General features: G+C 41.2%; 1 protein-coding gene across 8 annotated transcripts in view; it reads right to left on the bottom strand.

Annotated features, from left to right (window-relative positions):
- LOC122972572 (partitioning defective 3 homolog) overlaps positions 1-13607 on the bottom strand; it is a 356531-nt gene that overhangs the window by 64203 nt on the left and 278721 nt on the right. For all 8 annotated transcript variants that reach the window (XM_044339771.1, XM_044339764.1, XM_044339768.1 and 5 more), the window contains one exon: positions 12196-12504. In XM_044339771.1, coding sequence (XP_044195706.1) covers positions 12196-12504 — 309 coding nt within the window. The remainder of the gene's footprint in view (positions 1-12195; positions 12505-13607) is intronic.

Genomic DNA, 13607 nt, shown 5'->3' with positions numbered 1-13607 from the left:
TCGCTATATCCATGACTCAAGCTCTGCGGTGAAACAGATGTCTGGTGAGATTTACTGTGATTATGTAGAAACACAGCCAGACAACAGGCATAACAGCATTTTATGCGCAATCCTACGATAGAAACATTTTCTTAATCCCTAGATAGAGCGACTTTAGACCACAGACTGTCAGGTGGTGAGATTTTGCAAACCTCCATATGGGAAGATTTTGAATTGTCTGGCAGCATACATACTGTTGCACTCAGGTAGAAAATACTGGCGATGGTGAAATGTGTAAATGTAATTGCCATATATTCTCAAACTGGGGTTGTACTGTATGTATGTAAATCCTACAAATAAGTAAATGATCAAAACCATTGCATAGATGAGCTATGTGGTCATACATTTTCATTACATTGGGAGTCTCACAAGAAAGAGATTAAAAAGAGGAATGGTAAAATTCAAGCAGCAGAAGTCAAAATATCCCATGCCTAATATGGGTCCAGCTCCAAAAACTCTGGAGCCTACAAGTCCCATAAAACAATGCATTAGCGCATTCCATTGGAGCCTTCCTGCCAATTAAATTCCCACTTCTTTCAAACTCCATGTCCCAAGTTTGTAACACAGGATTTTTGTTATAAAAAAAGTCCCAAACCCGATCCAAGATAACCTTCTGACATCATCAGGCATATTTTTTCCCTCAGAGCAACAGAAGACATATAACTGTTTTCATAAACTGAGCAGGGCTCCTTGGGACAAGTAAACTGATCGTCATGCGTGAAATTGATAGAGTTCCCCTTTAAAAAGGTCGGTGAGCAGCATCTGACTCTTAAATCTCAGGTTTGGGATCATTGTCTTAAAACGCATAAACAAGCTCAGAGTTTCATTATGACAATAAAGTGACAAAATGTTAACTGCAGTGGATTAGCAAGCAAATTTATAGCTTATGCGAGTTGATTTTTAAACCACAACGGCATGAATGGAAAGCAAAGGCTGACTTGAAAGGAAGGAATTTTATCTAAAACATCTGGTATGCTTTGAAAAATCGGTTGGTTGTCAGGAATGTAAAGCATAAATGATTAAGTAGTTAACGGAAGAAAATCTTGCAAAACCACTGATCTTATCCCTTAAATCATTCTGTTTTTCCACCAAAACAATACAACAATGTTCAGACCTCTGTCAGCAGTTACTCACGCTGGTGAAGTCAGTCTTTACTTAGCCTCGCTGTAGGGGGCTGTTTTGCAGCTGACCCTGCCATCTGACCACTGACCTCCTCCCTATGGAGTATTGCAGCCTGAATGACATAATATGACATAATATCAAACATATATATCGAAGGACATTATCACAATACACCAGGGAGTACATGTTTTATGTTTATTCTAATTCTATGATTCTCTGGATGTAACCATACTCGCTGTATTTTTTTTTCTTTTTTGTCACAGCCAGCTTCATTATCTGAGAGCCCGTCTTTTCCCAGTCAGGACTCCCAGCCTCACTATCAACCACTCTATTAAAGTCATTCTGCACAATCAAATCTCCGCCTGTTGCTATATATATTATTAATAAGTGACAGACACTAACACACACCAGAGAAAGAATGGTAACACACTGCACTGGTCTCAAACAAGGATGTGGAGTCACGCACACACACCACAACACAAATATGAAAACAATACTCCAGCCATAAACACAAAACCATAAACTGCTGTGAAATTACATCACAAAGTCAACCCTCACAGCCACGCGATGGATAAACCACAACTTCCTACAAAAGGTCATAAAACCGAGGTGGATTTTAATTGACGTCCCTGACTACCACTAAAACATGCCCATTATCCAGGGTGAAACAAAGGCAGGTTGGCCTGGCAGTGAGCCTTTAATGATGGCCATATAACTGCAGGACAGGGATTATTCTTTATGTTTAACCACTGCAGAGAAGACAAGTGTTTCTGGGATGCCGTCTCTCACTGGGACGCTTAGAGACCATCAGTCTTAGATGCTGTGAGGCTAAAGGATGGCGGAGCGGAGAGAGCCCACGGCCACACAGGAGTGTTTAGGTAACAGCCAGCAATAATGTGTGTGTTCACCTACAGACACACACACACATCTGTGTGTGTCAACACACGCACAGATTTGAAAAAATACCCATTTTAAACATTCAATTCGTCCTTAAATCCATCTTAAAATAGATGGAAAATTGAGACGGACCAACGTTTGGTCCAATCAGTGAACCAATTCAATAAGGCTGACTAGGTTAAAATGCCTTTGGTTATTAACTTCCCCAGTAATTTCTTCTGGCACAAACAAACTCCCCCAATCACAGTGAGCACAGTGGAAACTGAAAGACACTTATGTGATTCCCTTGAATGCGACTTCTTTTCTTTGAAAGCAGGCCAGGCTCTAAGACCTTTGGCTCCATGATGATCTGGGATGACATCATGGGCCCATTAAACTGAACCAATAAGACCATGCGCTGCCATTACTCTGCTGCAAGTGGCTAAGAGCATTTTTACAGGCATGCTGATGGCATTAGAGATGTCTGGTGGCCCCAACAGGGTTTTATTAGGCCCCACTGTGAGCTCAAACAGGTCCGGTTCAGGTGCCCTAACGATACACTTGTCCCATTTCGCTAGAGGGGTCCCAGCAGAACCTGTACTGCTTGGAAACACACACAGAGAAGCCCCCAGGCTTTTCCCGGTATATTATGGTTTAATTCTATTCTGACTGCTTTGGATGATGGAGTAATAGTCAGGAAATGAGCCCCACGTTCACTGTATGACCACATTATACACTCTGCTGACAGGTCAAAAATCTAATGTGAACATGAACATGAAAACCAAACACTGAAAACATTTAAAACATGAACACTGGTTCTATGTTAACTGATTATATCACACACTTCACTCTGCAAAGAAGGGAACACTTCTGTTTGAATTCTTTGTCCCTGCATTGGCATTTTATGAACTTTCATTTAACATGACACTGCTGCTCAACAAAATAGCTCTCAAATGCACCATTACAATAGCCGAGGATTATTCATTCACACAACAATGTTATCAACACGTTAGAATGGAACAGCACTAATGCACCAGAAACAATTACTTTTACAGAATACATGAGGAATGGACAGTTTTTTCAAGAACTGGTAATAACAAATTTTGTCCTAAACTTTCTAAAGACTTAACACAATTCTCACACAAGCAGCTGAAAAAAAAATGGTGATGGTGCACACTATTTCAGTACCTTCTCATGAGTCAATCTCAAATACTGGAAGGAGGCTTAAGACAGATGGAATGTGTCGCTGGCTGGTCTTGTGGATTTGGGACGTATTCACCCATTCAGCTCCCTGTAATTACAAAGGCTCTTGCTGAGATCCGATTTGTCGCTGGGAGCTTGTTCAAGGCACAAGGATTGGAACGACAATGGCGTAGTCTGACAAAGGAATATGGATACTGCTCTTAAAATAGAGAAAACTAATGCTGTTCTGTGCTGAGTGCACAGGCTTGCTGGCTCAGATGTGGGCAAGGTAAATTTAATTATGTAGCCTGTACACAGTGGATGGCTTTCGATTAGAATGGACTAACTTCTTGATACAGTTGTACCCCAGCGACCACTTAAAAAATAGTGTTCAAGACACAGTCTGGTAATTGATGCAGGAGCCATTGGTCAGTATTAAACTTTCAGGCATACAACACTATTGTCTCTACTGTTTCCAAGTCAGAACATATCAGCAGGGATCTATTACTACTGCAAGGGAATGGCAAAGGTTAGGGTTGACTATGACAATTTTAAAGGAGAACTCCACCAATTTTTACACATAAAGGTCAGTTTACTAGAGAGTGAGTGATTATTACTCAGCCTTTAAAAACAGCTGTATAATGTCTTCTATGGATCTGGAGGAAGATTTCCACAGTCTGTGAAAATCACCCTGATGATGTCATCAGGGTTATTACCTCGACTTACGCATGGAATTTCAAATTTATAACGCAAAGCAGTGTAACAAAATGGCGGTGAACTTCGAAAGAGGAGGGCATTTACTAGACAGGGAAAGTCCAAATTAAAGACCTTATAGAGTTGCATTATAGGAATTATGGGATTCAGAAGGTGATTAAAGGTTAATACGAATACCACTTGTTATATTGCTCCAGTTAAAGGATAGTCAGGCTGTTTCAAGCATTTTATGCCAATGAAAATGCAAGTATTTGGGGTAACCCATTATACCCCGGTTACAATATCTTTATGGTACATACTATGTCAGGTAAAATTTTATTATATTGTTATATGCTTACCTTTAATATTATGTTTACTCAACCAGCACTGTTGGGTCTTATGCTATCCGGTTCTGTTCTGTCATCATTTCAGTTCTTATTTTGTTCTCCCCTGTCTTCTACCAGATGTATTTACAGTGAATGTAGAGACCTTAAACACTCCCTAAATCCTCTACCAGCTTTCACCTCACAGTAAACAATAACTTCCCCAGCCTCACTTCACTGGTCGGCAAACATCAATACACAGAAGGAAAATTGCAGCAGTTAGCGTCCCTGTCTGACACGCTGAGGTCACTTTCATGTGTATGTGCGTGTTTACATTCGGCGTAACTGAAGGGGAGAGATGAAAGCAAGGTGAGGAGGATGGGGTGGCATGACAGTCATCTGCTTGCTGACACGGTTCATAGTGCAAACCCACGCTCCGCAGTCACCTGCCTCTCTCACATTTGTCACCTGATCTATTTCTGGTGAGGCTGTGTGGGAGCGACGTGCAGTGGGGATGAAAGCGGTGATGCTATGTTAGCCGAGAGGACCTGTGATTAGTTTATGAAATTGGGTTATCTATCATGTGAAAACCGGAGCTTCTCACAGAGTAACCTCATATTCACGTAACAGGCGCACCACAGTGTGTGTTATTCAATCAAAATGGATTTTTAAGCAATTGAATTCGGAGAAAAGTAGATCCCATATTTGCTAACAGCATGTTCTCCGTGTGCTTTTCAAAACAAATCATCACATTCACTCTAAATTGTAGAGGAAAACTTGCCAGGCACAGCAAATGGTTGTCTATTTTGTTAATCTCTCCTCGGTGCGGTGCAGTCAGTTACGGTGTCAGACATCGGCAGCCTTCAGGAGAGTTGAGGGGGGATTAACTGTCTGTTTGCAGCTGCTGATTGCTGGGAATGAGATGCCCTTTGGTGCCGATCAACAAACGAGGCTTCAGCAGCCCTCGGCGATATTCAAACCTCCCCCCATCTCCACTTCCCATTTTTTCTGCCGGGGCACCCCTGGTCTAAATGGCACGCTCCCCTTCTTTCCTTTCATCTTCTTGTGAAAATTCATTAGGTACTGTATGCATGTCTTCTGGGCTTCCCATTTGAAGGACGATGATAAAATACATACTGTATTTGCAACCTTAATCAGCTTGATCCACTTGATGTAGAGTTGAAGGCGAAGTGGGTCTATATCCCTCTCTCACTCTCCCTCCCTCTTTCTCTCTCTTGCTCGATCTGCTTTCAGGCTGTTTGCTTTCTTAAATGAACGTAATGGTACAAACGGAGGATAAATTGCTGTCTGTGTGCTCCATCTCATCACATCCATCCCACAGGGCCAACTCTGAAGCGGGAGGGTGAAAATAAATGAAAACAGACCAGGAAAATAATTCACTTGCTTTGCCTGGGAGATACACGTTGCTATCTGTGTAGAACCCCTGCGATAAGGCTGATGTGCATTTGGTGCATTAGGCCTTCTGCACTATCGCCACAGTACAGAGCAGGCTGGGAGGAAGGGCAAAAGTCAGTGCGCGAGTGTGCGCGTGTATCAGACTTGCACCCTCATTTTGTAACCTATCTACAGCGTTTACATGGGGCTTTTTCAAAGCTGTGAGGCAACTGAAACATCACCTACACAGGTTTACCAGGTGCGGGGTATGCCCTGTAGATACCGGTAACAACAGCTGACCTGAGGATTCACCCAGGCTCATTCATTACACCGGCAGCTCTCTCAGCAGGAGCTAACATTCCCCATCACCTCAGTGTCCCTTTGCTATTCTCAATTAGAGCAGGAGAAGGCACTACTCCACACATTTACTGTGACACTAATTTCCACACAAGGACACTCAGAGGGAGTAACGGAAATTGCTGGCGGATGTCAGAGACAAACAAAAAGGCAGCGCCAAATCATGCTGTCGCAGCTCTGGGAAGAAAATGTGATACAGTCAGCGTCGACTCTAAGTCCTGTTTAGCTTGGCAGCCTACAGGAGGTGAAGGAACTGGATACGACAGACAAAACACCCTGGAATAACAGAGATACCATTGAGTTAGTAAAATGTAATTAGTTACCACTAATGTATGTGCCTCATTCAAGCAAACTGTTCCTTGATGCTAGACATATAAATTTTACTCCCTTGGGAATTACAAGAAACGTTATTAGACTTGGGAGCTGTTATTAAAGTCTTAACGCAGACGCAGGGGTCGTGAAAGATTCATTTGTTTACCAATGAATTATTGAGAGGTAGGATTTAATCAAAGCTACAGATGTTGCAGTCAGAAAGTGTTGTTAATCTCACTTTGATTGCATCTAAATGAAAATATAGACTATAAAAATCACAGAGACTGATTGTTGATTGCAGAGTTAATTACAGACGCCAAATAAGAGACAGCAAACAATAAAAAAACGATTATTTCGGATTGGCTCAGTGATCATCTGATTGAAGTGGAACATTGCTGTTCATAAGAACTTATACTCAATCTACATTACTTTAATGAACTCATCCAATGGTCCACTCAGACAATACGGCAAAGAATAAAACCAAATGATTATGTGTCCCTGTTTGAATGCTACAGTGATGTTTTCTCTTCCAAAAAACATGATGTGTTCAATAAGAAACAAGACAACAAGGATCATGCTTAGTGATAATTATCCAAACAATAGTGGGGATAAAAGCTCTATCTGCCTGTGGCTCTGAACAGTACAGGAACAGGCTTTTAACAATAGTGGACGGCTGTAAAAGACCCTTCATCTGAGGTGTGAAGCGTGCGTCTCACTGCAGATTAACTTTCCCACCTCACAAGTTGACGTCTTTCAACCTCAGAGTGGTGAGAGCGAAGGGGAGAAATCCTCACAAACTTTCTCCTGAGATTAAAAGCCTGACCTTTTATCAGCTACAGAAAATGCATTAGCTACCTCATAATCCAATTTCAAGACCATGCAAAGTAGAGGTTTTGACTGAATTTTCGTGTGGAGAGAGCAAGGGGGAAAACACCACAGTGAGTGTTTCTTTCGGTGAGGATCTTTAGGTTCTCTTTCTCTCTCTGCTGCTTGCCTGCTTGCCTGCAAGGCTCTCTGGTGCTGCTGAGTTGCAGAGGACTTCAAGGGCTTTGCACCGTTGAGCTCTGTGAGCTCCATATCTTTTTCTCCCTGCTTTCCTCCACCTCTTCCTCTCTGTCTCTCTGACTCTTTCTCGCCCATGCTCTAAGGAGCTTTAGAAACTCGACTGGGTAATGGGAGCAGCAGTCAATCAAATTGCAGTTTCAAAGGTGATGCTTTGTTTCACGCTCGCTTCCCACAAATCCCTTCGAGCCTGGCACCTGTCAGGTTGTCGTTCTGAAACGCAGCATCCAACACCAGTCACCGAAACCCCAGGGTCCCTTGGCAGATGGAGGGGTTGACTTGTCATATGCCTATCGAGAAATGAGGTCATTCCATTTTGCTAGGTATACCTTTTTTTAATAAGGTAAGACAAAACGATTGAAAAAGAAAGCACTGTGTTCAGGTGTTTACAGCCCGCTTTCATGTAAACCCGGTAATAGAGCAGAATTCATGCAACAAGTTTTAGGGTGAGTATGATATTTACCTTAGCTTTATATGAGGTTTTAACAAAACTGAACACAAATAAATCCTGAATTTCTATTGGTGCCCTTCAGTTTTACTGAGTCTGACAGCATTGTCAAAACACCACTGGTGCTGCCAGCTCTAATAACGTGGAGGTTGGTAATAAATTGTCAAATGAGCTCTTGTTGTACCGTGATCCCGTAGAGGAACAGTAAAACCTGATACGGCAGAATGGGCAGGATCTCTGGACGCCCACAGCATCCAGGGGTCCTCGTATCTCCAAGGGTTTATAGGCTCAGGTCTGACTCATTCCAGCTTTACAATCACAGTGACCTTCCCATTAGGGCTCCATTACCAAAGGTCTATTCGAGTGAGAGGCATATACCCAGGCTATTTATCCAGCTGTAGCCTCTTCTTATGAACTGCAGTAGGTAAACAAGAGTGCAGCTTTGAAAGCCTTGGTGAGTCATGGGCAAATGCCTTTATTATGGCATAAAATGAATGCACATGTATATAAACACATGAGGCATAAAAAGAGCTCAAGATGCAAAACTATAATGTACAGTAACCGGCAATTGCTGACATGTGGACCCCACCTCCTCTAACAAGGAGCACCTCCCCACATCAACCAAAGGGCCCCTAAGTGTCTCTAATTAGTTAACCGGATCTAAAAGAACTGTCTCCTCATTGAGCGAATATGTTGTGTAATGACAGCACCAAGGGATATACAGTAAACAAACTGATGGTATCTTCTACTCCTGGGTACACCGGCATTGTCTGATGTCTTTCCAGCTATGCTAATGTTTGTCTAGGTGGCTTTTAGATGAAAGATACTGATCGGTTTGACTGTAGTAATCCTCCAACACACTTGCACTCTCTGTTCAGCATTTGGTGTGTTTTTCCCAGCAAAGACTGAAAAATAAAGGAGGGCTGCCAGCTAATTCAAACTCAATTTACTTCCATTACTTGGTCCCTGGAAGCAATTTTACAAGGTAAGACTTGTGCAGTCGTGCCATGCATCTAGAGGTCATATGATAGGCAGAGGATGGCCTCCACCATGGTAACATCCCCATATAACATTATTTACTATGCTGTAGGTGTTAGTGGAAGCTAGTCAACAACCAGTGCTGGGTTTACTTTTGACTGGTACTGTATATATATTTTGTAAATTATGTAACAAAAAGCAAACAAAAGAACAAGCATATCTTCCCTACACTGCATGAAATTAAACCTCCCTTGGAACTATTTTGTTTGTTTGTCAGGTTATGGGCAGTGTGATTTAAAAAAAAAAAAAAAATTATTTATCTGTTTTTGAATATTAGATCATTAATTTGTGCTGGCTTTCTGTCAGGTCCCTGGCCGACACTACCGGAAAATAAATAATACATATGCCTGTAAGACAGGATCCTTATAATCTGTCCCTTTGATCAGACAGGTTTCTCCAGGGCCCACCACAGAAGGCTGTAACTGTACCCAGGTTGGGGTTAAATGCTACTCATTCTTCTCTTTCATACTGAAGACTGACTGACAGCTAGGAATGAGCAGCCTTCCCTAGACCAACATCATCTATTTCCTGTTTCCTGACCTTCAAACAGGAAGTTCATGTTATCCCTGCAGTTGAAAAATATTAAGTGAAGCAGCAGCAAGCTTAAAAAAGTAAGGATATAAGCTATTCTGTTTAAAACTGTATGTCCCCTAAAAGGTAAGACAAAAGTTCTGAGTTCAATTTTGCTGTCTTACTACATTGAACAGTCAGAAATGACTGCAAATTCTGTTGTGTTGGTGCTTTATATTTGACAATGAAAGTTCCATTAAGTTTAATTTAGAAATGCAAATTACTATTTATGTTTGTTATGATAGACAAGTGACAGGAGTCTTGAATCTGAATGTGTTTCAAGCTCCTTTTTGCAAATCGTAAATAGAAAGCCTCTGAGCTAAATAAGAACCAGTGCATATTATTATATCTCAAAGGCAGCAAGACAAATATTACAGGCATACAGCCGGGCTGGCATACACAAGATATGCAAAGCAGCAAGAGGTGCAAAACAAAAACGCTGTGTTGAACACGCGGTGCATATTTCAAATGAAATCACAACACTCGTAACAGCTAATCCTGTCTCTGCAAATAAAATTTCATACTGCGCTATCAATACCTAAGGCTCAGACCCCAAACTAAATATAAGCTTGTATTTATAACTAACACGCAACACTAAGCTTTTTATGCTGAAATAAACCCGTGAAGGTGAGAACTCACTACCACCATGAAACCACAAAAACAGGAGAGCAGGAAGGAAAATAGGTTATTTTTATGTTATTTGCTTTTTTAAACCAATTAATTTCATAGAAGACCTAATAACTAGTATAATGTATTCATATTGCAATCCAAAAAGATTTTATGCCAATTTGTAAAATGAATTTACCAGATGGTCAGAGCAAATTTGGCATAATCTGAATAAACCTAAGCAACCAAAATTACTTGGAAAGTTACTTTAAACAAAGCATCTGTTTACAATCAGAATCCTCATGCAGGAGGAACTTTACATAACTCTTGTTTTCTCTGTGAAAGCCACTAAGCAGATTGCTATTAATATTCCCTCTAGCAATAAAGGAGAAAAGGAAATAATCACTTACAGGTTTGTGTTGTGTTAAGGCCTTTATACTGTATCCCAGCACAGAGAGGGGTATTGATAAACCCCTGAGTATCATTAGCATCACGTCTATCACTAACCAATATCTATGAGTCTTGTGATCTGAATACACAGATTCACTGAACATCACTCAAGCACTGTCTTGCCCTCTTCATTTAAAAATGTCAACTGGCTGCCAGACTTATCATCAGCTTCTGCTATGGAAGTGGGATAGTTTACAGTAGATATTGACACAACAAGGCTATCCTGAGGAAACATGTGGCTCTATCTGCTAGAGGTAACCTTCACTTTAGACATATGGATCGGTGGCCTTCAGTAAGCCCCGGATGTATTGGCACATGGATTTAACTGGATATTGGAGGGGCCAGATAACCTTGTCATTTCTGCTGTGATTGTCATAGGGGGGTGACAGGATGGAGATTCTACCTCTGCTGATCCTCTTACAAAAACATACCCACTCACACAGAGGTGCTCTATCGCGGTCACGCATAGCAACACATACACCCCAACCCACCTGAGCTTAGCAGTGAAAGGTCACAAGCCCACAAGTGACAGCTGTCAGTCACAGGAGGTGGGAATTATTCGATCCATTAATAACAACCTTAAAGGTTCTGGGAGGCCATGGAGAGGAAATCTGTGGCCCACATAACACCTCCAAATTAGCAGAGGAACAACCATTATTTAAGCAAAATAAATACAAGTGTTGTTTTCAGAACCAAAATGTGGACCATGCAATCTGTAGACTAAGACTACAGAAAGACTGAAGCTAAAATGCATAATACAACTGTTGATGGGGCTTAGATATATCAAGAATCCTAAAATTGCAATATTGGTTTATCGCAGGTCTCTAAAAAATGTGCTCTGGTTAGCTGATGCCAAGTTAGTTTGATTTAAGTTTCATGGTTGTTAGTTGGACGTTGTTAATAGAAAGGGTAGCTGAAAAGCTGTAGTGTATCATTAGGGAATTGACATTGCTCATAGTTGGCAAAGTGTGTAACTTACACTTTAACTCACAACACAAGAAATCATGTATACTTTCCTGTTTACTGGAGCTGAAAAAGTGAATAAATTTGATGCTAAAAGCATACAAGACACCTGTGTAGTAATAGCTTCACACTGGCTTTTTGGCAATTGGTTATCAACACATTCATATGAAAGTAAAGTCTTGCATGGGTTTGTCAGCACATCAAATATTCTTGTTGACAAGGAAGCTATGAGTGATACAACCTCCCAGCAGTCAAAGTAGCTGAACTCAGATTCAGTGTGACTCTCTGAAAAAGGTGTGTGAGTAGGCGGGGAGGATTACCTGTGATCCAGGGATAATGAAAAAAAAAAGACACTGTCTGATATTAAATTCGAACACATGGAGAATAACTGATAGGCTCCTGTTGTTGTTTCACCTTGCCTGTGGATTTTGCCTGCTTGCATGGGGCAATGCCTTGTGGGACGAGGCAGCGATAAAACCCTGTGTAAAATTCATTGTTTTTCTGTGCAGTATGTGTCATCCATGACAAGTAAAAGTGAACAAACCCGCCACAGCTTATACATTATAGATGAGGTGTAAATGAACTAGATTGTTGCAAAGCATAAGCACAAGGCACAAAGCTAGTTAGTGTCATCTAAATGAACGGGAAAGGTAGAGTAACAAAGCACACTGTTGCGCCCTGAGAATTGTGAGCTTTGCATGTAGAGTCAGAAGCCTTGAAACACCTCCGGATCAACTGTGTTTTCTGAGCGTTCCCTACCTGTCCGGAGCTGCAGGGCGTCCGTTGCGTGGCTTGTTGACCTGGGCATACAGAGCCTCTAGGGGTGGACCGTTGTCCTGAAGATTCAAGGGAACGTGAGGGCTCTGGGGACTCTGAGGGAGGTGGTAGTGGTGGTGACTGCCATAAGGCTCCATGCTACTGCTGTCCACCGATGAGTCTAATGATCCAATGCCAGCGTAGGTGTGCTCTTCATCTGAGCTGAAGGTGCGGCTGACAACATCTTGGATCTCAGCGTATTCCCTCTCCTTTGCCTGCCTCTCCCGGAGCTCCCGCATCTTGGCCTGTATTCTGTGATAAACATTGAGGATGAAGAAGTGTTTCTTACTTGTGAATTGTCCAGTGAAATTAAAATGATGCACATAAATTACAAAATTCAATACAATTTCCTCACAGGGAAAAAAGATTTCACACTCAATAACATGTTTGGTGATAAGGACATTATCCCACAAATAGTGATGGAATACATTTGAGGAGTCAAAAATTACACACTTGGTTTCAGATGATCAGCTTGGAGAATGGTATAGTGTCTATGCAGATAAAAAGAGTTTTTGGATGGCCTGAAATATCTGTAAAATGTTGCCAGTTGCTTTTCTTTGCCTTCATCTTTGGGTACATGTAGTTGGCCAACTTAGGCTAACATAAAAGAACCATATCAAATTGCTCAATATTAATGAGCTTTTGAAAGATTCTTTTCTTGTTTTCCAGAGAGGGAGTTTGTTTATTTTTATGTTCAGGGAACTCATATAGAGTATTTGCTCCAGCTGTGCTGTGGGAAACACTTTTTTTGTTTTCATGTTGTTTTTGCAAGATTGGAAAAGTTTCATAAATTTGCCTAGGAAATAAGACAATGATGCTGATTTCACTAAGTACAGAAATGTCTTTGTGAAGACTGTGTTTTATTATATGGAGAAACAAAGTGACACTTAAAAATCATGAAAAATGAATTTAAGGTATTGAAAAGCTATTGATAAGCAAGCGAGCAGAATATGTAAGAAGGTACACAACACTTCAGGAGAAAAAGGATGGGGGAATTTCGTGTTTAAAAAAAAAAAAAAAAAAATTCCATCCAAGCTTCAGGGCGGTTTACAGCAGCATTCCAACTTTCAAGTTTAATCTCAGATATTGATCAGTCCAGACTGGAGAACCTCAAACCTAAGTAACAAGGAATGAAGGGAAATAGAGAAAAATGTCTTCCCCTGTAGTGAGAGAAGCCCTGCAGTATTATTCAAATATATGGTTTTCCCTGAGCTATTAGAAGGCCGAGATGACTTTACTTATCTTATCCCTCAGGTCCTCTAACACAGTGGTACTCAACTTTTTCACATCAAGGACCCCTCAACTGACACATATTAGACCACGGACCCCCATTTGATAAGAGTTTTGCTTTTAGA

The sequence above is a fragment of the Thunnus albacares genome, chromosome 21 (genome assembly GCF_914725855.1).
Source record: "Thunnus albacares chromosome 21, fThuAlb1.1, whole genome shotgun sequence".
NCBI classification, from domain to species: domain Eukaryota; kingdom Metazoa; phylum Chordata; class Actinopteri; order Scombriformes; family Scombridae; genus Thunnus; species Thunnus albacares.
This window is presented reverse-complemented; position numbering and strand designations above follow the sequence as displayed.